Source organism: Amblyomma americanum, chromosome 9 (assembly GCF_052857255.1).
Source record: "Amblyomma americanum isolate KBUSLIRL-KWMA chromosome 9, ASM5285725v1, whole genome shotgun sequence".
NCBI lineage: Eukaryota > Metazoa > Arthropoda > Arachnida > Ixodida > Ixodidae > Amblyomma > Amblyomma americanum.
The window spans coordinates 147316059-147342165 of NC_135505.1; the positions used below are offsets into that span (position 1 = coordinate 147316059).

Below are 26107 nucleotides of genomic sequence, written 5' to 3' on the forward strand. Positions count from 1 at the left end.
ATGATTGGCCATGCGACGGAACACAACTACCGTTTGAAGTCAAACTGTCCAAATCGCCCTTACTTTACAGGGATAGACTGCAGACATTACTAATCCGAGAATCCAAATGATTTGCACCGCGAACCGAAAACCGAAGATCACTTGCTGAGCAAGTGGTCTTTGCAACGCAGTGACCTCAATACAGGGAAAGTTTGTGCGGTCCGTAAAATCCTGTCGCCACATTGCGGTCTCCATGCCACCGCACTATCGTGAACCTAATGTAAGAATTGCGCGCAGACAATGAAGACGCCAGCAGTTGCGTATACGAATGAGAAAGATGTTCCTCGCACGAACCAGGTCGTCCGCTGTAACGGGGTTTCCTTGGCGATCGCTGGCCACGACGATGGCGCGAAGCCTGTCCCTGAGGTCTTTCAGGTCCTTAGCGAGGGCCAGCACGGCCATCACCTCGCTGGCCGGAGTGATGTCAAACTGGGTCTGAAAAGAACACGCGCCTCCGCTAAGGCACACCTCCGTCGTGCACACCCATGCACCTCTCAATCACTGCCAATGCGGCCGCTGAAGTGAGCTGCACGAGAGACCTCACCTGCCGCGCCATCTTGCTCTCTGCTGGACCCTGGCCTATTGTGATGCGGCGAAGGAAGCGATCGTTGGTGTCCATCACTGTAACATAGTCAAGCATAAACGAAGGACTTCTTCAGGGGCGAGCTGCCGGTAGACGTACCGCGGATGCATGTGCTATGCATATAATTTTTCCGCCGGACCTAACGGGTTTTCTCCACTGCCTATACGTCACAATCCGAAACGACCCGAGACAATTCGTAGAACAGACATTTCGTATAGAAAATAATAGGGACGTGTCGAGAGGGCACCGCTACCTTCAGGAGGTCAGCTGGTTGTCTTCATGGAACGTAAGTGCTCCACCGGCTGAACAAAAGATTTAACATGTCCAACATTATTTGATAAAAATTTTGAATATTGCAAAACTGTAAGGTACTGGTATAGAAATATTGAAAGTAATGGTCTGTTCTTCCGACATGTAGGAAATTCTTTCTCTTATAGTATTTCCATAGCCCAACTCGAGCATTTAGAACCAATGAGAAACTGTTTTGACGATATCAATAATAATAATTGGTTTTTGGGGAAAGGAAATGGCGCAGTATCTGTCTCATATATCGTTGGACACCTGAACCGCGCCGTAAGGGAAAGGATAAAGGAGGGAGTGAAAGAAGTAAGGAAGAAAGAGGTGCCGTGGTGGAGGGCTCCGGAATAATTTCTACCACCTGGGGATCTTTAACGTGCACTGACATCGCACAGCACACGGGCGCCTTAGCGTTTTTCCTCCATAAAAACGCAGCCGCCGCGGTCGGGTTCGAACCCGGGAACTCCGGATCAGTAGTCGAGCGCCCTAACCACTGAGCCACCGCGGCGGGTTTTGACGATATCAAAAAAAAAAAATTCAAGCCTTCCGACGGGAGATCTGCGGATATATTGATTGTTATAGTGAAATCAAAATATATGAAAAAAATTGCGTTCATGAAATCTTTCCCATTCAAAAATGTTTTTGTCCAGAATTGCCGGGTATGCTCTCGGCTGACAAAACGCCAAGGATACGGCACGCGCACGCGCAGCAGAGCACCGTACACCCACCTCGGTTCCAGGTGATGCTGTCCACGTCCACATCGAGGCGGGCGAAGCGCCTGGCCTGCTCGGCGCTCAGATCTTCGGGCTTGAGGTCGGTCGGCAGGCCGAGCCGGGCCAGGCGCCGCCGCTGCGACTCCGAGAAGCACTTGGGTCCCTTGCGGGGCGTGACGAGGCGTGCGAAGAGCGCCTGGTCCTGCTGCGTGGCCTCGTGCAGCATGCGGGCATCCAGCTGCGCCGCCAGGAGGTTGTTGGCCGCCGTCACGGCGTGCATGTCACCCGTCAGGTGCAGGTTCAGGTCGTCCATCGGAATCACCTGCGCCACACCCACCATGACACGCCCTGTTCAGGAGAGAATCAAGCCGCGCCTCCGTTCTCCTCGACATCCTTGAGTGTATATGAGGCAACGTCGCAAGAACCCAAGGCCGTCCAGGAGAAGTCCAGCATGGCGCCTACCCACGAAACACAAAACGTCTTAAAAATGCTTTGAAACAGCTCCAAATGACTACAGACGTCTTGCGCTACATCGAAACGTCTCAGACGTCGACAGCAAGAAGTTTCTTCTGAGAGAGCTCTTAAACGTGACGCCACGTGCAAGTGCGGCTAGTCAGAAGGTAAACCTATCCTCCGACGAGACCGGCTGTCTAGTCTTACTCCTAGACGTCCTTGAGTGTATATCGTGAGACCGTGTGACGTCGCAAAGACCGAAGGACATCGAGGTGAATCGCTAGACAGAAGGTCTCGCAGGAGGATCGGGTTTACCCTCTGACCAGCCTCACTTGCACGAGACGTTGTGCTGTGTTGGGTTTTATGGCACATGGCAACTAAGGCCATCATGCACCGAACGCAAGGTGTGGAGCACGGAATCCCCGATCATGGAATCCCTCCGAGAATTGACGTCAGGGGTTTGCTTAGTGGCGGGGAAAAAACGCTCTACCCTCTAAACACGAAAGTATATATATGGGAGTAAAAAGGGAGTAAGCTGTCATCTAACACCCTTTTAAAAAGGAAGCGTATGGCTTACTCTCTATTTACACATTTCTGCTTAGAGTGTATTTTACATGCAATTTCCGCTACAATAAAGGAGTATTTTGCTACCGAAAATAAAACATCGACATAGCCAGAAATAGGCATATACAACTGATTTTCACTGAAAACAAGAATTGATTGGAGCTGTCATCGGCGTCCCTTTAACACTCGGACAAGGTCATAGCGAATTTAAAAGCTGTAGAAGCTTCCGCGGCCTTTCCGTGCGTACCTGGGCGTACCCTCCCCCCGCGGCTCCACCCTTGATGCCGAAGGTGGGTCCCTGCGATGGCTGGCGCAGGCAGGCGATGACGTTGCGTCCCAGGTGGGCGCCCAGGGCCTGGCACAGGCCCACCGACGTGGTGCTCTTGCCTTCGCCCAGGGGCGTCGGGTTCACGCCGGTCACCAGCACGTAGTGGCCGTCCGCACCCTGCCTGCGAGGCACCACAGACGTCAGTTCGTGGAGTGAAGCTGATGCCAAGGATTCCAAGCAGATGGGCCGTCCTTGTTTAACGAGTCAGTGGTACGGCGGCACAACATACAACGTGTACCCGGCAGAACTCCTGACAGCGGCTCAAAGTGCATGCCCGGAGGCGCCGGACGTGGGTCTGCAGCTGACGCGCATGAACTAGGAAGCCCTGAATCCTGCCAACTCTGAATGAACGAACTGGAAACAAGTAAAATGGCACATTACGATTGGCCTCAATAATAATAATAATAATAATAATAATAATAATAATAATAATAATTGGTTTTTGGGGAAAGGAAATGGCGCAGTATCTGTCTCATATATCGTTGGACACCTGAACCGCGCCGTAAGGGAAGGGATAAAGGAGGGAGTGAAAGAGCAAAGGAACAGAGAGGTGCTCGTAGTGGAGGACTCCGGAATAATTTCGACCACCTGGGGATCTTTAACGTTCACTGACATCGCACAGCACACGGACGCCTTAGCGTTTTGCCTCCATAAAAACGCAGCCGCCGCGGTCGGGTTCGAACCCGGGAACTTCGGATCAGTAGTCGAGCGCCCTAACCACTGAGCCACCGCGGCGGGTGCGACAAAAACTGAAAATTAATTTTGAGGAAATAAAAGGCGCAGCAACTCTCCGTGGACACCTCAACCACGTCGTGAGGAAAGGGAGGAAGGTGGGAGTGAAAGAAGAAAGAGAGAAAGGGCTGCCATAGTGGAGGTCTCAAAAAATTGGTGGCGGTTTAGCTCTGGTTAAACCTGGAGCGAGGCGATAGCTACAGCTGGCCGAGTGGAACTTGCTCAGTTGAATTGCAGTCAGTCTTTCGCCGCTCCGTTTCGCTGGGCGTTCCTTCTTCATCTTCGTCCCACTTGACACGGCGCATGCGCACAGCTGTGGCAGCTCGGTTTCGCCGGCGCGCCACACCGCTCCGCACCACGTGGCTGGTCACGGGACCAACCAGGTGACGAACCACGTGATAAGCCGGCAGCTGCTCCGCACCACGTGACAGAGTGGCGGCGCAGCCACAGGGTTGCGCGTAGCCACAGGATGGCGGCGCCGCCACCGCCACGGCGCCACCAGGCTGAAGGCTCGAAATGCTACCGTAATGTAGCTATCGCTACAAAATTTCCCCCATCGGGGGACCTTGAACGTGCACTGACATCGCACAGCACACGGGCGCCTTTTGCGTTTCGCCTACATCCCAATGTGGCCGCCGCGGCCGGGTTCGAACCCGGGTACTTCGGCACTGTAGCCGAGTGCACTAATCACTGAGCCACTGCGGCGGGTGATTGGTCATGGAGAAAAAGGTACAAGGGTGACCCCTTTAACAAAGTACCAACTGCGCTACTGCTTTGAGTACTTGGTCAGGGATTTCTTATACAAGCGAACAGGCGCACCAAACAGCACTCAAAAACGACCAGGGGAAAGCAGAGTAAAAGAAGACACCATTATAGCGTAGTTTCCCTCGCCTGGTTCTCACGGTGTCTGAGTTCATTGAAGTACTGAGTAAACAAGCCATGTCAAAAATGTCCAGTAAATGAGTTGGCGGAGACAGCCGGATCGCACATGGGGAAGAGCGGTTTCTAGATGCAGGAGAGCGGGACACGATGGTTCGGATATGGTTTGGAAACTATACAGGGCGTATACGTCCCAGCTAAAAGTAGCCAATGTTCTCAAAAATGCGAAGCGTCCCACAACAGTGAAGCCAAATAAGAGCTCCTGTGTTTCGCTTGGCTCTAGTCTCTAGTGCATTTTTCAGACTGTCTATAGTTGAGTAATACCAATTAGTGTATACTAATTAACCCTAATTACACAAAATTTTTAAGACTAGGCTTTCACTCCCACGGGCCGCTATTTTGAAGCGAAAAGCTTTACTACGCTAGGTAAAGCGCAGTCGCGTAGGCCGGAGAATGAATGACCTTGAACAACCTTCAGCCCAACCACGTTAGTAGCGGTGTATGACCATATGTGGTACAGTTATGAACTCGAACCCTTGACCCCTCCTGACCTTGACCCATGACCTTTAGTTGGCCTTTGACTTTGGGTAACCTTCGGGTTGACCTTTGACCTTAAGAACATCCGATGGGTTGCTGTGAAGCCACATGACATCCGATGGGGGTGTCGTAAGACCACGTGATACACGTCATAGTCACGTGGTCGTGTGGGCATATACAGAACAGCGGCTGTCGCGAGCGTGTAGCGGAACTGCCATGGACGAGCCTCAGACGCTTAGCAAGCGTGCTTCCTTTTCGCTGAATTCCAGGGTTAGCCAAATTAAGCCACTGCCAATTTTTTTTGATAACCTCGGTTATGCCGTCAGCTGGAACGGGGCATACTTGTCGAGCAGCGGCAGCAGCAGGCGGGCCTTGTGTCGTCCGTGGGGCTCCCACTCGTGGGGCTGGAGGCCCATCTCCCCGGCGAGCTCCTCGGCCAGCTTTGGCTTCTGGGAGAAGGCGATGTCCAGGTCCGACGGGACGGGGCTCTTGCGCGACAGGGGCAGGTACCGCATGGACCACACACCGCCTCCACCCGCCGTGGCAGCCTGCATGCGGCGCAGTTCGCACCAGTGGTTGTTGTGGCGGCGGTTTTCATTGAAAAAAACAGTAACGAGGAAGTTAAAAGACGTTTGCCCGCTTCGGAAACAACCGCTTGTTTTCCGGACACTATACATACTGATCTGCAGCCAGCGGAAATAAAAGGGACAGCGAAAATGGTATATATGACGAAATAAAGGCAGGAGAGATAGGAACAGATGGGTGTTCAACAGTCTCGCAAGGGAACAGCAGTTCACAATTGGTAGCGAGGTGCTGGAAGTGGTAAGGGAGTATACGTCTACTCAGGGCATGTAGTGGCCACTGATCAGGATCATGAGAGGGAAATAACTAGAAGGATAAGCAGTACATGAAAGCAGTACCGGAGTTTCACCCCTCTAACTTTTTCTCCGTGGCCAAATCACCCGCCGCGGTGGCTTAGTGCATGGTTAGTGCGCTCGGCTAGTGAGCCAAAGTAACCGGGTTCGAACTCGACACGGCGGCCGCGTTTCGATGGAGGCGAAACGCTAAGGCGCCCGTGTGCTGTGCGATGTCAGTGCAAGTTAGAGATCCCCAGGTGGTCGAAATTATTCCGCAGTCGTCGACTACGGCACTCCTTTCTTCCTTACTTCTTTCACTCCCTCGTTTATCCCTTCCCTTAGGGCACAGTTAAGGCGTCCGCCGATATGTGGGACAGTTACATGTGGGACATTTCGTTTCTTCAAGAACCACTAAAGGTCACGCCGTCGTGGATATTCAGGCCTCGCCGCCACCGCTCAGCACGGAGCCAAGAAAGCTTCGCTTTAACAGCTAGCGCTGTAGAAATAAAAATACCGTATTTACCCCATTGTAACGAGCACTTTTCTCAAGAAAAATTTACCTCGAAACAGCACGCGCGTTACAATCGGACACAAAACCAGAACTATGCTACGAACGGGTGCGTGTTAGATTCGAAGTCACTTAAGAATCGGGTAATTGCGGCAAGTATACTCGCGCACATTTGCGGCCTGTACGCGGCAGTTCAGTATAGCTATTTGCGCAATATGTACGAAGTTCGCATCGCACACGCAGACATGTTCAGCGACCGCATGCCCCGTTGCGCCTGACGGCCTGTCGTGCATTGGACGTAAAAGTGAAAAAAAACTTGCTGCTCCCAACGATACGAACTAAAAAGTCCCGCATTCCGCCGCTGCAATGCTATAGAATGCGCCTGTCTATCAGAATGTACAGCTGCCATCCTGCTTATACGCAAACCTGCTCGCTGACGTCACTGCGCTGGCGCAGGTGAGCTCAACTCTCTCAGTCCGTCGGTTACGGTTCCCTCTAGGTAGTCATGGCTTCGTAACACGATGTTTCACGGGTGTTGGCAAAAAAGGACGGATGGACGGATAGTCGCTAGTTAGAAACATCTCAGCAACTCACTTTGGCTGTTTGGCTTGGGCTCCTAACGTTTTTCATTGAACTGACCGCCGCTCGGAGAACAGCCCGTCGGCCAATAATAGACATACTGAGCACTCCCGACGAGAAATTATTTCTGTCACGTCCAGAAATATGTGCCGAACCCTTTAAATGCAAAGGTGACACGCCTTATGCAGAAAAGCGCGCGCAAAAATAACTCGAATCGACGCCAGAAAAAAAAAAGAGAATCGCAACACGGGGCGTCAGAGTGTGCAGAAGATTTGCTGCGGGCGAAATCAAAATAAAAGGACAAAACTTCCTATCCTAGCACCGGCGAGTGGGGATGATACGGACGAGATAGCGCGGCGTGTGTAAGCCGAAGTGCATCGACTCCTGCGCCTCTTCGATAAGGGAGGTAATCCTCGACGCCCACGATAGCGCGTTAAGAACTTGCCCCAGCCAGACGTGATTGACGCAGCTGCGCTCGAGGCAGAGCACAGCAAAGTGGGTGCCTTGTGATTCGGCACGAACCACTGCAAAATGACTGGAAGCAGGAAATACATGCCTTTTGCATTGCTTTTTTTTTCTCGGTGCTCCCTTACGCCAAGCAGTGCAGCCATTGCATTGGCAGCACCATTCGAAAGTTGCACTGGAAGCTTGAGCTAAACCTGATGCACGAGGAACCTGCGTTTGACAACGCCTGTGGCGCCGTTCACCGGCCGCTTCGGACACTAAACTGTGAGGCTATGTCGGTGCCGTCTGCGCACAGCATATATGGGCCCGCGCAGCTCAGTAGCTCGGCAGAGCCTATAGCGCCAGCAGCTAGGTGTTTCGTACGCAGAAATTCTGGACAAGTGCATTTTTCAACAAAACATAGTTTACCGACGCATTTTTTTTTACATGTAGTAAGATTTCGCTATAACAACAAATACATCCGCACATTTCCACTTGGCAGGCTTGCATTTTTTTTGCTGTTAACGTTTTTGTTATGGACAAAAACTTTTACTATTGGTTTTCTATGCCAATCTCAACTACTCGATGTGAGCGACAGACAAACTTGAAAAGAAAGATTTCACTGCGCATCGGAGGAATGGACCATTAACTTCAGTATTTCCGTAACAGTTCCTCGCAATATACCACATTTGCCTCACAATTAAATTGATGTGCAACTTGAACGCGCACTTTGCTCCAACTTTGCCGAGCCATAAATATTTGATTTTGCAGCGATAGCTGTTAAAGGGCGGTTCCGCGTGGTCCGAAGCCCTGCACCTTAATGACGTCAAAATGGCGGGGCATGTACCGCGTGGCGTGGATCGTGAGCACGCCGTCGCACAGATGAGCGGCCGCAAGCAGTTCTCGGAAGAGCTTGGCGAACGTCGAAGGCTGTTTCCGGTGCAAGCGACTGAGCGGCGCATCAGGGCGAAAATTTGTTGACTTGTTGGAGTTTCGTCGCTTTGGCAGCTCGAGCCACCGCGACCGTTAATTAATTAATTGGTTTTGGGGGAAAGGAAATGGCGCAATATCTGTCTCATATATCGTTGGGCACCTGAACCGCGTCGTAAGGGAAGGGATAAAGGAGGGAGTGAAAGAAGAAAGGAAGAGGTGCCGTAGTGGAGGGCTCCGGAATAATTTCGACCACCTGGGGATCCAGGCCTCTCCTCACTACCCGTACTAATCTTTCGCCTTTTTCACCGCGACCGTTCGAAACACGTTTTTATGCGCCAGGCGGTAGAAATCGCGAGTTTTCGCTTGCACGATATATAGTCATATGCAAACGACTATTGTGTAAATATCCGGAGTTTCACGGCCGTGAGGCGGAGCGAACGCGTAAACGGCGAGCGGATACTGACGTGCGAGTTTCCGATGCCTAGATGGTGATACACATGGTCACACAGGGCAGCGTTATGAACAGAAAGTGCGCGCACTCAAAGCCGCAAACGCAGGCGAACCATGCTGCGTTATAGTTCAACGCTAGTCCATCCAAGGAGGAGGAAAAAAAACTTTTTTTTCCTCCTTGAGTCCGTTCTGCATTAGATGTTCGGTCAAAGACTGCAGACTCCAACATGGACTCCAAGATGCTCGAATTTCCGTTTGGTTTATGTTTTTGGTTTGTGGGGTTTAACGTCCCAAAGCGACTCAGGCTACGAGGAACGCCGTAGTGGAGGGTTCGGGATAATTTCGACCACCCGGAGTTCTTTAACGTGCACTGACATCGCACAGTACACGGGCCTCTAGCATTTCGCCTCCATCAAAATTCGACCACCGCGGCCGGGATCGAACCCGCGTCTTTCGGGACAGCAGACAAGCGTCATGTCCACTGAGCCACCGCGGTGACTAAGGTATAGCAATACCATTAGCCGCCTCATTCGCCAGTAAACTGAGGAATCTCCAGAGGAATTTGTTTTTTTGCCGGGAACTTTTCTTCCGGGGACATTTGTTCCCACAACCGTGTTCCCCACTTAAGTACTTGCAGCACCACCAGTTTTGACGTTGTGGTGACATGTGCTATGTGGGGTTTATCGTTGGACACCAGAACTGCGCCGTAAGGGAAGGGATAAAGGAGGGAGTGAAAGAAGAAAGAGGTGCCGTATTGTAGGGCTCCGGAATAATTTCGACCACCTGGGGATCTTTAACGTGCACTGACATCGCACAGTACACGGGCCTCTAGGATTTCGCCTCCATCGAAATTCGACCACCGCGGCCGGGATCGAACCCGCGTCTTTCGGGACAGCAGACAAGCGTCATGTCCACTGAGCCACCGCGGTGACTAAGGTATAGCAATACCATTAGCCGCCTCATTCGCCAGTAAACTGAGGAATCTCCAGAGGAATTTGTTTTTTTGCCGGGAACTTTTCTTCCGGGGACATTTGTTCCTACAACCGTGTTCTTCACTTAAGTACTTGCAGCACCACCTGTTTTGACGTTGTGGTGACATGTGCTATGTGGGGTTTATCGTTGGACACCAGAACTGCGCCGTAAGGGAAGGGATAAAGGAGGGAGTGAAAGAAGAAAGAGGTGCCGTATTGTAGGGCTCCGGAATAATTTCGACCACCTGGGGATCTTTAACGTGCACTGACATCGCACAGTACACGGGCCTCTAGGATTTCGCCTCCATCGAAATTCGACCACCGCGGCCGGGATCGAACCCGCGTCTTTCGGGACAGCAGACAAGCGTCATGTCCACTGAGCCACCGCGGTGACTAAGGTATAGCAATACCATTAGCCGCCTCATTCGCCAGTAAACTGAGGAATCTCCAGAGGAATTTGTTTTTTTGCCGGGAACTTTTCTTCCGGGGACATTTGTTCCTACAACCGTGTTCCTCACTTAAGTACTTGCAGCACCACCAGTTTTGACGTTGTGGTGACATGTGCTATGTGGGGTTTATCGTTGGACACCAGAACTGCGCCGTAAGGGAAGGGATAAAGGAGGGAGTGAAAGAAGAAAGAGGTGCCGTATTGTAGGGCTCCGGAATAATTTCGACCACCTGGGGATCTTTAACGTGCACTGACATCGCACAGTACACGGGCCTCTAGGATTTCGCCTCCATCGAAATTCGACCACCGCGGCCGGGATCGAACCCGCGTCTTTCGGGACAGCAGACAAGCGTCATGTCCACTGAGCCACCGCGGTGACTAAGGTATAGCAATACCATTAGCCGCCTCATTCGCCAGTAAACTGAGGAATCTCCAGAGGAATTTGTTTTTTTGCCGGGAACTTTTCTTCCGGGGACATTTGTTCCTACAACCGTGTTCCTCACTTAAGTACTTGCAGCACCACCAGTTTTGACGTTGTGGTGGCATGTGCTATGTGGGGTTTATCGTTGGACACCAGAACTGCGCCGTAAGAGAAGGGATAAAGGAGGGAGTGAAAAAGGAAGAGGTGCCGTAGTGCAGGGCTCCGGAATAATTTCGACCACCTGGGGATCTTTAACGTGCACTGGCATCGCACAGCACACGGGCGCCTTAGCGTTTTGCCTCCATAAAAACGCAGCCGCCGCGGTCGGGTTCGAACCCTGGAACGAATCCGGATCAGTAGCCGAGCGCCCTAACCACTGAGCCACCACGGCGGGTTTCCTCAAACAGACACGGCGGAAAATCTGCGGAGCTATAATGCAGCTTGAAAATAGAACGTTGACTTCGGCGAGCTTGTGTCGACGAGACATAAACGTACAGTGCGGTGAGCAGATCAACGCGCCCCAGTCGCGAAGGGTACGCCCGAGAGCCGGCACGTGTGCGCTTATGCGGCTCGGATTTTCAGTCGAGGTCGACAACGCACACGCGAAGCAGCCGTAACAGCTGTGGGTTATTTGCTGCAGCAGCACGAAAGCAGCCGGATCATCTGCACTTTATTTCATTGTTTTCATGCACCGGTCGGAAGCGGATCCTGTTTCCGTCGCGCACGGTTCAACGCCTGACAGAGGGGAATATGCGGCCACGACGCGATTGAACACGACTGGACTTTTTTAAAGCGAAAGCTTTACTACGCCAGCCAGCGAGCCATTTCGGCTCGTCGCGCCGTGTGGTGTATGCCGTGGCCGACCTTGAGCCGCCGTTGCCCAGCAACACCGCAGCCGCGCTCCAACAGATGGCGCCGCCATCGACGCCAGTGGCGTCGCCGCTCACTCCACCAGATGTGCTCCGCTGGCGTAAAGTAAGGGTAAAGGGAGAGGAGGTGCGCCTCGCGGTGGGTATATACAGTATTGTGCGTTTTTATCGCTGACACTTTCAAAAATTTCCCCGCCTCAACCGCTGGCTCGTTTGCGGTGAAACTGCACACAGAGCTTGCGTATTATGGTAACTTTTGTATCGTAGCAAGTTTTACAATGGTACTTACTTAGTTCAGGCGCACATGATGCGAAAACGTAAGCGTCTACGAGAGATCGGTGAGCCAAAACCCGCAGACGACGCTTTTTCGCTGAGAACCGGCAGTGGCGCCATCTGTTTTGGGCAGTGGAAACCGTCCCGACAAGGCCGCCGAGGCGAGCATTGCAAACAATATTCTTTAAAAGGTAAAGCCTCGTTAAATCATTTGTTCTGATATTTTTCCGCTTAATTAGTCGAAAATGTAAGCGCTTCAGTAGAAGCAGACGAAACGACAGGAACGGCATATTCAAACGGCCCGCGCTCCTTGCAACGCTCTCCTCGACGGCCTTGTCGTGACGCTTTGCGCTACCGCAAACAGAAGGCGCCACTGCCGCCCTTCAGCGAAAAAGCGTCGTCTGCGGGTTTTGGTTGCCGATCTCTACGTAGACGATTATGTTTTCGCATCATGCACGGCTCAACTAAGTAAGTACCGCTGTCAAACTTCCTACGATACAAAAGTTACCATAATACGCAAGCTCTGTGTGCAGTTTCACCGCAAACGAGCCAGCGGTTGAGGCGGGGAAATTTTTGAAAGTGTCAGCGATAAAAACGCACAATACTGTATATATATACGCTTCGCCTCAGTGTATTAGTTGTTACGGGGAGCGCGAGAGACGCAACAACGACGGGAAGAAGCGAAGAGAGACCGCGCTCAAGAAACGCCAGAAGAACGCGCCGCACGACTCGAGAAGCGTCGTAACGAAGATGCGGCTAGAAGTCGTGCCACGTCGTCCCGGAGTGACTCTTCAACTGCGGAAGAGACCGGTTTGAATTCTCGAGAGCGTCGGAATGAGACGCTGCGTAGACGACGTGCCGAGGAAACGAAGCTTTCGCAATTACATTAGGGTTAAACAGAGCTAAACCACAGCCATTTTTTTTTCTCGTTTTGTGCGCTCCGCGGTCACGTGCCTTCGCTATTTCATGTGATGCGAACATGAGAGAAAGTGCGCGAAAATATTAGGCACATTTAGCATACCGTGTTATTGTTACCGGTACCGCAGTACCGGGAGCCCGGTCGCCCATCGCCGCTGTGCACGCGCTGATTGGGCCCGATGCTGCAGGCGTGAGCGCATCAAGGCGATTTGCGCATGCGCATTTGATGCGCGCGGAATGAGCATGCGCAAATCGCCTTGACGGCGCCAGGTGCCCGGCAGTTGGGTGCGCGTCTGTGGCATCGGGGCCAATCAGAGCATGCTCAGTGGCGATGGGCGGGCTCCCGGTACTCCGGTAACGGTAACACGGTATGCTAAAGGTGTCTACTGAATACTCGCGCGCTTTGTCGATAGCTTGCATCGGCGTTACAAAGTTCCGTACATCCATTTTATCAACCTTTATCGTCTTTAGAATGTAGTAAGGTCCTGGCGACAGCCGTGCCAAGGCGTTGTGAAGGCTCACATGAATGCTCGAGGTTTCGTCAGCCGAGTAGGTGAGCTGGACGTCCCGGGAAGGTCCACGAGAGATGGGCTGGTATCCTTTCATGACATTACTAATCATTTCAGACTTGAGCGGAGGATTTACCCACCCTCGGACAAGCAATTGGTGAAGGCGCAGGAATGCATCTGGCGACGATTGCAGACTAGATGTTTCTTCAACCCATACGTATTTAGCAAAATCTACCCGGACATTCAGCCGGAGTGCAAATGGTGTCACGAATTGGCAACCTATGACCACATATTATGGAGCTGTAGCATAGCACCGCCACCGGCGGACATTATGCGTGATCCTTCCCTCGAGCAGTGGGAGGCCGTGTTGGCCAGCTCAGACCCGGTCGTCCAGACCAGGGCCGTGGAGTGGGCCACCCAGGTCGCCGTCAGCCATGGGTTGATGGTCATCTGACACGGAATCGTCCACACATGCTCTCTGACGAAAATAAAGTTTTTCCATCCATCCATCCATCCATCCAAGGCGTTGTGAAGCCTTGTTTATTTGTGTGTCGCACGTAACAGTTGTGAAGGCACATTTTCCACCCCTGGACGAGGTGCATAAGCTAAACACTTCCCTCTTCTCACAACTTTCTCACATTTACGGCGCCTCTCCTCTCCCACGGCATATCCCATGTATTCTGCCAATCAAAGAGGAGCCGCCGCGGTGGCTGAGTGGTTGTGGCGCTCGACTGCTGGCCCGAAGGACACAGGCTCGATCCCGGCCGCGACGGTCGAATTTCGATGGAGGCAAAATTCTAGAGGCCCGTGTACTGTGCGATGTCAGTGCACGTTAAAAAACCCCAGGTGGTCGAACTTTCCGGAGCCCTTCACTACGGCGTCCCTCATGGCCTGAGTAGCTTTGGGACGTTAAACCTCCATAAACCAATCACAGGGGCTTCGAATGATGACGACCGCAGTTCCAGCTAGGTCCCTGCAGCCGGCGATAAAAGGAATGGGCCGTTTAATTGCTGCGGATGCAAAAGGATCAATACGAGTGATTTGGATATCTGCGTGCAAGATTTTTATTTTGGTGTCTGAAAAATAAACGCTGCAACGAAATTGCAGAAAAATATTTGCCTGTTGACGAGGGTGACACGAGTCATTTCCAATATTGGACACATATAACCTGTGCTGCTGTAGCATACATTTGTAGAAGCCTTGTGTAGAATATTGTTTCTTGCCTTCGGTTCACCAGCTAGGCTGCGCGCCGATCAAATGAACTGATTTGAGACGACAGGCCGGGAATAACGCAGAGCGATATGTCCTGTGTGTCACAGAAATTAAGATGCATATCACGTCTGCTGACGCTGGCCTTGAGGTATGTGGATGCAGTGTTTGCAGGACCGTACCACTGCTAGACAGTCCGACATGTTGCGCCAAACTGAATGCTAGAGCCGAGGCAAATTTGGTCATGTTTTTTTTTTCCTTTCAGTGAACACGCCCGCCACACTGCAAATGGGCCGCTCGCTTCGGCAGCTCCGACCGTGCACAGTTTGAAGTCCAAGCACGCATGTGTGAATTTAACCAGGAAAATGAAGGGAAAAAATATTGCTCAGTAAAGCAGCAGACTGGGCTAGTTGGTTTTGCATCTTAATGAAACGGCAGCGCACAAGCAAACACAGACAGAAAGAAAAGGACAAGCGCTCGCCCCCTTCTTTCTGTCTTTGTTTGCTTGTGCGCTGCCATTTCATTAAGATTAAAATATTTCTGGCCGGTCGAACAGGTTTATTGACCAATTCCCGCCAGTCCGCGCTTTCTATGCGGTTCGACGTACCACTGGCTGCAAGATGGAGTGGGAAAAAATTCAAACCCTGCCAGACGCCCAGGTTCCAGTGCATTTCTACCAAGGAATATAAAATTATTTGTACCGACGTTCGGATGTGGCGCAGAGCCAGCGTACGCAACAGGTCCTGCCAGAACTTCGCTGAAGTTTACAACTGTCCGCACACCGTGATAGAGAGGAGCTCGACAAAACAAGGCAAACATGACCCGCGGCTGTAACATGAGCGTATCACGGTACGGCACAGCATGTACTATACAGATATTCGGAAGAAGTCAAAACACGCCCGACGAAAACAAACCCGGCAAACCGGCTCTTTTTTGCTTTCTTGGCCCCACGCCACGGTCGTTCCTTCCCCGATCGCATTTCTTTGCAGCGCGTTATGAAACGAGAAACTGCGCGTCTTTCCGTTACAGCACGAACCCAGCCCGCGGGCTATGGCAGTCGAGGCATGCAACGGCGTCAGCAATTACCATGGTTTCAGTCTCGCCGGCGGATTCCCGGGTCGGGTCGAAGCGGTCAGCCGAGCGTTTTCTTGACGATGGACGCTGCGGGAAGCCTCGCAGATATGAGCGGGAGGCGATAGGATGGGCTGGACTGGGCGGGACGCGACGCTATCACCGCCGCCCGGATTTCGTCTGCTACAAGGGAGGCGCCAAGAAAGTAACAAAAAAAAAAAACAAATATGGCGCGCGCGGCGCCAACTTTCCCAAGCGAGGGACGGCGAAACGGGCGGAACTCAAGTCTGCAGTAACTGCTCAATGAACACTCAACAAGTCGCCCTTTGTGAGAGGGAGGCGCTGCATTTGCTATTTTCGCTCTCACTTGATCAGTGTACAAAGAATGGGTCGAGTGCATTGGGGGCGCCACGTATCCCGAGCTGCCAAGTAGTTGGTGCTCATTTGTCCAGCTATTTACGTCTGTCTCGTCCTCCATGACGTTGAGCAGACGACGCCGCGATCCGTGACCAAAGGTTCTGGCCGCTTGACGCAAACACGGCATGACAGCAAAGGCCGGTCAATGGACACGAGCGGCTGTTAACCTAATTCCCAACGCCCGGCTAAAAGACTATGCGGGAAGGTTCACGAAAACAAAAATAGAAATGCGACACATTTGCGCAATCACTCCGCAAGAATCCAGTCGTCGGAATTTTAATTCCAAGCTTGTGTTTTATCTAGAAACTATGCTGGCACCAAAAGACAGTAAAGAACGCACCGCAACGTTTTTATTTTACGGTTTATTTTTGCATTACGTTGATTTTTAATTTTAATTTTGCCGGTTTACTAGCTATGTCTAAGGAAGCACCATTAACTTTCGAGGCCTCATGCTCAAACTTCACGTCGGATAAGACGATCGTTGTACGTGCCTGGAAGTCGCTCACGAGGAGTTCGCACGGAAACCGGGCGAAACAATTAACGCCAAGGTCGGGTATGAGAATCACCGCGAACGGCCCTGCGCGGAATTCTAAGCGAGGAGACTCCGCTCACGAAGTGGAATTGTGGGCTATAAAACGCCCTCAGCGTAGATTTCGACACCGGCGCACAGTAGCTGGGCCGGAGGTAGCGGAACTGCATTCGCGTTGGGGCCAAGCAACGGATTGTGCGAGTCCCAGGGCGACTATAGCATCCTTGTTGAGATCATGGAATTTTGCAAAAGGGGCAATTCCCAGAGAGTGACGGCGACAGTACCAAAATAAAACCTTTTTTGCTTCTTTCCGAGTGTAGCTGGAAGGTCATGCGGAAAGAGAAATAATTTTCTTGAGAAGAGATTTTCACAATATGTAGCGAAACTTTGTTGTAGGATCAGTTTTCTCCACCTACTAAGTTTTCAGAAACTGTTCAATTCTTTATTGGTATGCCCCGGGGTGATAAACAAATAGCCCCAATAGCATGAGCATAAGTAGATCTGAATAAATTTAAGGCCCCTTCACTAGCACAGCAATGTACGAACTTTTCTAACTGATCACTTTCACCTGCCCCCCTACCTTCGCACGCTTACAAAAATACAAAATAAACTGCAGCAATATGTGCATTGACTGTCAAAAATTTGTGCAAAAGACTATAGAAAAACAGCACAAGAAGTTATACAGTGCACATTATATTTAAAAAAATGCACCCCACCAGACTCAAAGGAACACAGATTTCTTGCCAAAGTCATGCTTCATAAACTTACGACGGCGCATGCACAAGCCAACTTCCATGTTCCATGCAACTTGGGTGTGGATGGTCTGCAGAGTGCAAGTCATGAAGAGTGTTTTAAAGCCAACCCCTTTGCAGCATTATTTTGAAAGACAAGGTGCCCCAGTAGTTGCTTGAAAGGAAACGCAGTATCTTGTTTGTGTCTCACCTCAGAATGAAGTGTTCGCAGTTGTAGTTAAAATTCTAGAGATTAAGATGTTTTCGGCAGAAATCAGTACACTTGCACCCAAAGAAACAGTGTTCAGCAGTTTGTTGAAGTAGACAGACTTGCGCGCGTGTGCGTGCATGAAATAAAACATTTCAGCTTATGTTAAAGAGTAACACCACAAGCACTTAAGATTGTAAAACATATATTTGAGTGCAGTCAGAAACATGTACCCTCAGCTAGCGATGTAGGTTTAACGCTGCGCAAAACAGTATTAAATAACAGAAAAAACGCCTTCAACTTATGAAAGGAAAAGTCATACTCACTACACGTGAAAACAATGGTAGCAAGTGCTATGTAATATGCGTTTATTGGTATAAATCAAGGCATCAAAAGAAGCTGTTGATGTGTACACCAGACCACTTCAGCTGCATGTGACTGGTTGGAAGATACCTACCATGTGCTTATTGCTGAAAGGGAAGATGAGAAAATGATGTTTAGAAAGTGCACATGTAAGAATTCCAAGCAGATGCAAAGAATGCATAACAAATGATAGACGACATAAAGAATGAAGAAACTAATTAAGACATCTAACGATGTCTTTCCTGAGCATGCAGGCACAAACTGCAGGCACAAACTAATTAATAACAATCAATACACCAAGTGGTTTTGGACAAGGGTAGCAAAAAACAACTTTCATAACCTGTTTATCATGGAAGTCTCTCAGCTGTGAACAGAGCTTACCAAACTTGCAACACAGCTCTGTGAGTGCCAATGTGGACATCAATATTTCAGGAGACACTGAGACTACCGATGCAAAGATAGTTCACGCTTAGTATCGCATGCTATATGATATGGATAACTTTTCATGTAAATCTCAGACTTTCTGTCGTATGTCACACTTTGCATTCCTAGCAAGCCACACCTGTAACCTGCAACCGCAGTAATCTTTGAAAACATCAAACATGTTATGTTTCCTTGCTGCTGTTACCACTGTGCCAAAACTTTAGAGCAATTTCGAGCTGTCCTATTCATGACTCAGAGCAACATGAAGTTTTTTCTCGAAGTTTTCCCACACCTTACGTTTGTGACTAAGTGAAGAAGTTTTGCAGGCCTTAATTTACATTGATCGAAACAAGAACAACTAAATAGAAAAGAAGAAATGGTATACGTCCCAACAATGTTTGTGCTGCAAAACTGATTGGTTACGGAAGGAAGAAATCTATTGTCGTCCTCATCTCATTTTTAATGGAATTTAGAAGTACGGAAAGCTGAGCAAGTTGGTTACTATTATCCACGGTAAAACAGCGCGGAAAAAACACGAGGACGGAACAAGGAACGAGGACGCACACAGAGCTCGTGTCGTCATGTTAGTTCCGTCCTCGTGTTTTTTCCGAGCTGTTTTACCATGGATTTTAATGGAACTATCAAAGCATTGAAAAGACGGCATAAACACTTTGTTACACCAAGTAATGCAAATGCGTATTTGGCGACGGTTGGTGCCAAAGCAAAAGAGAAAAACAAGCGCCTGCCTACTTAGCAGGAATATTCTCAGCCATTTACTGATGAGAGTAGAAATGAACAAAAGACCAATCAGTACGCTGTAAATTAAATGGGCCACAAGAGCAAGCAGACAGAACAAGGAAACATCTAGCCTTTATTCAAGAGACCTATTTGAGCACATCTGCTAGGCAATGTGTTCATTGGGAAACTCGTGACGAAAAATAAAAAGAGCACAAAACAATGGCACTTAATGTACTAAGACTAAAATGAACAAATGGTCGATAAGTGGCTGCACAGGTAAAAATCTAGAGGCATACTACCAAAGTCTTTTGCACATCTTTGTTTGCAAGATTGGATTGCAAATGGCAATCGCATCAGCTAACACCTCATTAACAATTGCACCCAGCTTCAGCACAAACCAATCTTTTCATACCATGTGTAACTATTTTCTCACCTGCTGTCCTGACCAACCAGTGCACAGATGTTAAGCAGTCAAAAACCAGTTTTACGGACAAAGATGTGCTAACAAGTCTGCAAATTTGACCCCTGTGAGTAACGCTGAGCAACGAATACGTTCCCATTTTGTAATAAGCTTTCAAAGATGTACAGTATGTGTCATACTTAGAGGGAGCACAAGAAATGATAAAACGGACTCTTTAACGCAGAGAAAGGCAGGTTTCACCATGAAGCAGGAAAGCAGCTTCAGGCTCTCCCTTTCGAGTTCTCTGCACTTTTTTTACGTTTCGTGGTAAAGCTACTCTTCTCGAGTTAAGAGCTGGTTTAACCACATCTCGTGTTCCCTCTAAGTAGGACACCTACTGTATATCAGTTTGGAGTTGCGAGTTCTGAACCATTTAGATGCCACAGTTGCAAGCTTCAGCTCTGAGAAAGCCATGCACCCTTCCATGGTAGGAATACTGCTGCACACGGGTGAATATTTTTCTACAAAATTGATTCCTTTGTTTCATTTTACGTTACTCTCCTAAACACAATGGAATGGAGCTTTGTTAGAGTGCCACCTGCCTTGAGCGAGGTCTTGAGGCAGCGCTTGGCCGACTCGACGGTGTTGCTAATGAGCATGGCAACAGTCATGGGACCAACGCCCTCAGGGACCGGCGTGATATACGAGGCCACCTTCTTGACCTCATCAAAGTCCACGTCGCCTACAAGCCGCGTGCCCGAGGTTCTGGTTGCATCTGTGAGAAAGATAAGCAAGAAATCAAGGAAAGCAACCACAAAGCATGGTGTGCAAGAAATGAATACAACAAACTCTTGTTAACTGAAACTGCTGGTTCGTTTTGAAGTTAAACTTTTGTCACATCATTTAGAGGAACAAATTCCTGATCCCATTTAAGGTTGAATTATCGAGAGTCAACTGTACTGCTAGAACAGGTGGTATATGAAATATATGACTGCGCACGCCTAGCGTCAACTTCATGAAAAACATGCACACTAGGCTAACCATGTACTCAACACATTGAAATCTGCTTCATAAAACAAACCAATGAGCAAGTAAGTTTGTACAAGTTGAAACATCAGGAATGCCAGTGTTCTACTGAGGGTGAATGATATATACAAATGACGATGCAAACAAGAGCACAATAACATGAAAATTTTGGTTGGTGGGCATCAAATGATGGCATAATCAGTTCAACAAGCTAAGAAGAACTCCCAACAATGTCACTACATGCTACATAAGCAAACACTTTCTTATTCCATTTGCACCAATCACAACCATTCTCCTTGGAATTTTCCTATCCGTACTTCATGAGCTCATGACACAACATAGTGACACGCTTGACATATGTAGCTGCAGTCATCACATGACGCTCCTTGCACTTTACGAATGGCTTCAAATTTGTAAAGTTTTTTTTTTTTTCTGAATTCAATGTTCACATGCTAACCTGCAATCATACTGCACAGATGCATGGCACCAGAAGAAGCAACACTTTTCAAATCCAGAATGTTAACACAGAAACTAGAATAATGTGATAAAGTTTGCGAGACTGGTAGGCCATGCACAGCGTGCTCTGAGGCACAAACAGACCTGGAATGGCATTGATGCCACAGTCGATCACCACAGCACCTGGCTTCACCCAGTCAGCTTTGACCATCCGTGGACGGCCAATGGCCACCACCAAGATGTCCGCCTCACGGCACTGCAGAAAATACAATCACCCAAATTACAGACACTGAAAGTAAAACAGCAAAGTGGCAATGTTCAAGAGCCTGCTTTGCTGCACGCATCAGTCTTATCAACCAGTATGCTAGCAATTTGACTGTTGATGGACTGCAACACTTCACAATTCCCCTTGCCAACACCACACCACACTAGCTGGTTTTCCTGCTGCCGGTAACACTCAATCCATCACCAATCAATAATAACATTCAAATCAAACTGATATAGCAGAAAGAAAAGTAGCCAGGTTATTTGCAGTTTGTGTTGGCAAGGATCTGAGGTTGAGTACAGTAGAACCTCAATGATAAAAATCTCACAAGGCTGCAAAAAAATATTTCCATCCTCCGAAATGAATAAATCTGCACGCAGGAGCATTGAAAATGTGTTCACGCAGATTGGTTGATGGCTGGTGAGAATTATTTACAGCCATGCGCCATCATTAACTGCTTGCGTTGTGACTGGCAATCGGGTGGCTGGCGCTGTGCCACCACACGACTGATGACGTGTGGGCAGCGCTTAGTGCTTGAGGGTGCTGCCATGGTTCGTGTCTGTATCATCCGCTGTGGTGCGGGAGTGTGTTTGTAACACCCAACATTCTGACCGTAGCATACAATGCACTTTGGCCCGAAAATTTCACGAATTCCCAACCACGATCGTATCAACCATGATCGTATCAAGATTCTACTGCATATAGAGTTGGCCTGAGACCACTCCAAGGTGAAATATATCCAAGCGGTTGGACTCATCTTGACTCCACAGAGAAAAATGTTGAAGAACAAAGTACGAGTAAAAACATGTAGTACTACATCAATCCTAAAGTTGGTGCTAGTCCACATTATTGGTGTTATTTGTCCCTCAGCGTTTTGCACTGCACAGTCTAGATGAACAGGACCAACTAGACTAAATTTAGCAGAACTTTCGTGAGAGTATGCTCCGAAAACACACACGCACAAAAAAAAAACAGTTCCAGCTAATCACTTACAATAAGACAGTACACAGCAAGCTAGCCAAGAGTGTCTCAGCCTCACCACGGAGGGCAGGTCCTTGGTCTTGGAGTGGCATGTGGTCACTGTGGCGTGGTTCCACAGCAGCAGGGACGACATGGGCGAGCCCACAATCTTGCTCCGGCCCAAGACCACTGCCCGGGAGCCCACAATGTTGACGCCTGCACCCACACAACAATTGGGAAGGGAACACACAAGGCATTATGTTGTGAAGTTGAGGTCTGTGGAAATGAAACTTTGCTACTACCATGTATTTTGGCAGGAGTTCAGTGACAAGCAAGACTAAAACAGCGCTCGTACCCTGACCAAGTAGGATGGCGACAATAAGGGAAATGAATAATGAGGGCACTGAGTGCAGAGAATCTTGGGTTAACGTGAGAAGTTGTGCTAGTTCGTAAGTATTCATGGTTAACGAGAGCAAAAAAGATGAAGACCCAGAGATGATGACGACAGCACGACATGAGTAAAAGAATCTTACTCAAGTCAGCAGCAGACACTGCACATTAAATTAAAATAACGAAAAACACCTATCAAGCATGATATTAGCCCACAAGGTTAGCCCACCTGTTCTCATTAACAATCAGGCACCTGTTCCCACCGCAGCCACAAAAGCTAAGCTAGCTGGGCAGCATTCCAAGACCTTAGCCATTTACGGTTCACCATGCAGCAATGACTCAAGCTGACGTGGCACCACAGGAGGCAAACAAGTAGCCCTTCACAGCTAAGGTGATGAAGCTAGCACTCGTGACAACCATCAGGAAATGTGAAGACTGCCGCTTGGGAAAATCAAATGTCAGAAGCGAAGCTGCCTTCACAAAGTACTTTATGAGAGCGATCCTAACTCACTGCCACCACAAGTCACACTAGTAGATCCTTTAGCATTATCTTCAGTTTATTCTGCACCACCAAGTAAGCTCTCAGCTTGCCTTACAAATAAAGTGGAATTTCACTTTTTAACATCAGTTCATTCAGACCTCAAGAAGCCTCCTTATAATTCAAACAAATTTGAAGTCCCTTCAGAGTTTAAATTATTAAGAGTTGACTGCGCAGATGTCAACTGCAAGGTTAGAAATGTGTTCTGCACTGAGGAAGAGTTCTCTAGATAAGAAACAGAGAAGAAGGGATGTATATTAGCGGTGCAGGTGTTTCCCAAAGGAAGAAATAACGTCCTGGAACAGTTTAATGCCTCCTGGCTTCTCTCAAACTCACCTACTTGACCAACAGTACCAAGAGGGACTTATTCCCTGCATGAAAAGCCAAGAACGACCCCCACCTGATCGCTTGATGAGCTCAAGGCAGCCTCTCGGCGTGCACGGAATGAAGAAACCTTCCAGTTCTCCGTGGGCAAGACGGCCCGCATTCTGGTCATGGATTCTGTGGAACAAGCAACAATTTTACATTCCTTTGCTTCCCGTACCGACAAAGAGCTTTTGCAAAGTCACTGTAGTGCTAGGGAGTCCCAGAGCAAAAGCAGCAATACAGCAATAGTGAAATGCATTAGACCAATAGAGGCAACACTGTCTTAACCACAACCGTATTAGTTGGTGGTGAAATGAGTCAACAGAATAGAAAAAGCATAAAAAATTTGAAGTCTGAGCAATAGTCATACACTCTGATAAGTGAAAAATATGACAAAGCCCATAGAGAGTCAAGAGGTGTGCTGTAAGCACCAGGAGATTGTAATCATGAGACAATTTCTGTGTCTCTTGACTTTACCCGGGTTATAACCTATCAATATGCAACATCCACAATTCCCAACGTTCATTACGTAAACACAGAAAATAAACAGATTAGATATAAAGGCCATAGAACAGTTATACAGAGAGCAGCGATAAGTTTTCTTCTTTCAACCTTTGGTACTCAAATCAAACAGAAGGGCAAACACACCCGTCCACATCTTTGTCGGGCGAGACGGCATTTGTGATCCGGTTGGAGTCAATGGCTGTCTCACAGTCCAGTGGAAGCTGGACGATGATGCCATGGATGGTGGGATCCTTGTTTAGTGTCTCCACTTCCTTGACCAACTGCGCACCATGGAAGACACAGGGAGTGACAGGGTTATACCGGGACACTGAGAAAAAATTCAAGTTTGCTTATGTTGATTGATTAGTGCCTTCGATTGACAGGCTATTTTTAATTGAAAATGGAGCTCTCATAAGCTAAAAAGACCAAAAAATAAAATATGGACATCGCATCCACAAGTCGTTATCCCACTCAAGTTGCAATGGCATCACATACTGTAATTTCTCGTGTACAGTCCGCACCTAGTCTCTAGCCTGCAGGGCGAAATTTCAGCTGACAGAACTTTTTTTTTTTTTACTAGATTGTCGACACCCAGTACATAGTCCCCACCCACATGGTACATAGAATTGCACTGGGCATTTTATGCTATATCAGCCCATAGCCCTTAAAGCCCACATTTAAACTTGTATAGCCCACAGGCTGTATACCGAATTCATAATACTTTCTTGTTTGAAGACATCTAAGGACAGACCAAAATGCCATCCACTTCTATTCGAAGACCAAAGAGTCAAAAATGCCCACAACATTATCATCAACTTCTTACATTTGAATCGAGCAATGCGACTAAATATTGCACTTCCAACACCAAATTTCCCAACAATACATATGTCTGTTGCTGTCAAACAAATGTCAACGCATCCACAAAAAAATCCAAACTGTTGAAGTTAACAGAAGGAACTTGGTGGAATTGACAGCAGAGCCCCTTTAACAAGGTGAATGGGTAGCTATCCAGAATCTACTTGATATGCTAGCCAGGAGAGACTGTTATGCAAAATAAAGTAAAGAACAGTTGTCACCTCCATATAATTTGAGCAATGGTAAGTTGAATGCAAATCCTATATAGGCAGTGTAAAATACAAATGCAGACACAAGTCGGACAGAACAGTCTGTTCTGTTAGACCACAGTGAAAATTTGCATGTCTAGCCTACACACGCAATATTATTGGTAACGCGGTGCCTCGTGAATGCGCCTCGTTCATAGATTTAAGCCCGAACGGGTTTAAATACAGTTTCAACAAAACATTTTTCATACATTTTAGTATGTGTGTGTAAGGCCTGTGCGTTAGCTGACCTTATGAGCCAGCTTCTTAGGAGGTACAAAAACAATTATGCTAGCTCACCTCGTCTTCGGTGATGGTTCGGGGAAATTTGATGTGCTGGGATTCGGCACCAACTTCTTCAGCAGCACGCCGCTTCATACGAATGTACACGTTGGAATCCTCCCGCCCGCCAACCTGAACAGGATGCAGGTTTTAAAGCTCTGCAGCCTTCACACACCGGCACATTTCAGCACAAACTATGTGAAAAGCAAATCCGGCACATTTCAGCACAAACTATGTGAAAAGCAAATAATATTTACAAGGTAACTTCCTTAGCTGCAGCTCAGGAATAATAATAATTAATAATTGGTTTTTTGGGGGAAAGGAAATGGCGCAGTATCTGTCTCACATATCGTTGGACACCTGAACCGCGCTGTAAGGGAAGGGTAACAAAAGTGGAAAAAAAATAAAGCCAGCTTAATCACAAATCACTTTATAGAGAGACACTCGAACATGTCTTCATGGAGAGAGAGCGAGAGAGTCGCTTTATCAAGATAAGCCAAAGACATGTCTTGATCGACTTTATGCAAGAAATGTGTGGCAAGAAATCAAGAGTGTCCACGTGGCAAGAAACATGGAACCAGTGTCTTAGGAAACTGTTTCTGTCGATATTCAGCACTCACCTGCAAAAAAAAAAGGTTTTATCTAACCAAATGAATAATATAACACAATACTAATTAACCAGGACATCATGCATTCAAACTAAAAATCAAACAAATGAAGGAAAATCAGGTGCACTCAAGAAAAGAATTCATGCACAAGGTTCCAGTTAAGGAATATCTATGAAGCTGTTCAGCTCAACAGCAGTTGTGCAAAACCCATTTTATTC

General features: G+C 48.5%; 1 protein-coding gene across 1 annotated transcript in view; it reads right to left on the bottom strand.

The window, feature by feature from the left end:
- The window catches only part of pug (pug C-1-tetrahydrofolate synthase, cytoplasmic), a 31863-nt gene that overhangs the window by 2808 nt on the left and 2948 nt on the right, over positions 1-26107 (bottom strand). Inside the window, exons 3-13 of the mRNA XM_077638038.1 lie at positions 25300-25413; positions 24044-24180; positions 23430-23530; positions 22181-22317; positions 21021-21132; positions 19993-20169; positions 5468-5654; positions 2897-3098; positions 1648-1954; positions 584-660; positions 334-474 (exon numbers count right to left, since the gene is read on the bottom strand). Coding sequence (XP_077494164.1) covers positions 334-474; positions 584-660; positions 1648-1954; positions 2897-3098; positions 5468-5654; positions 19993-20169; positions 21021-21132; positions 22181-22317; positions 23430-23530; positions 24044-24180; positions 25300-25413 — 1692 coding nt within the window. The remainder of the gene's footprint in view (positions 1-333; positions 475-583; positions 661-1647; positions 1955-2896; positions 3099-5467; positions 5655-19992; positions 20170-21020; positions 21133-22180; positions 22318-23429; positions 23531-24043; positions 24181-25299; positions 25414-26107) is intronic.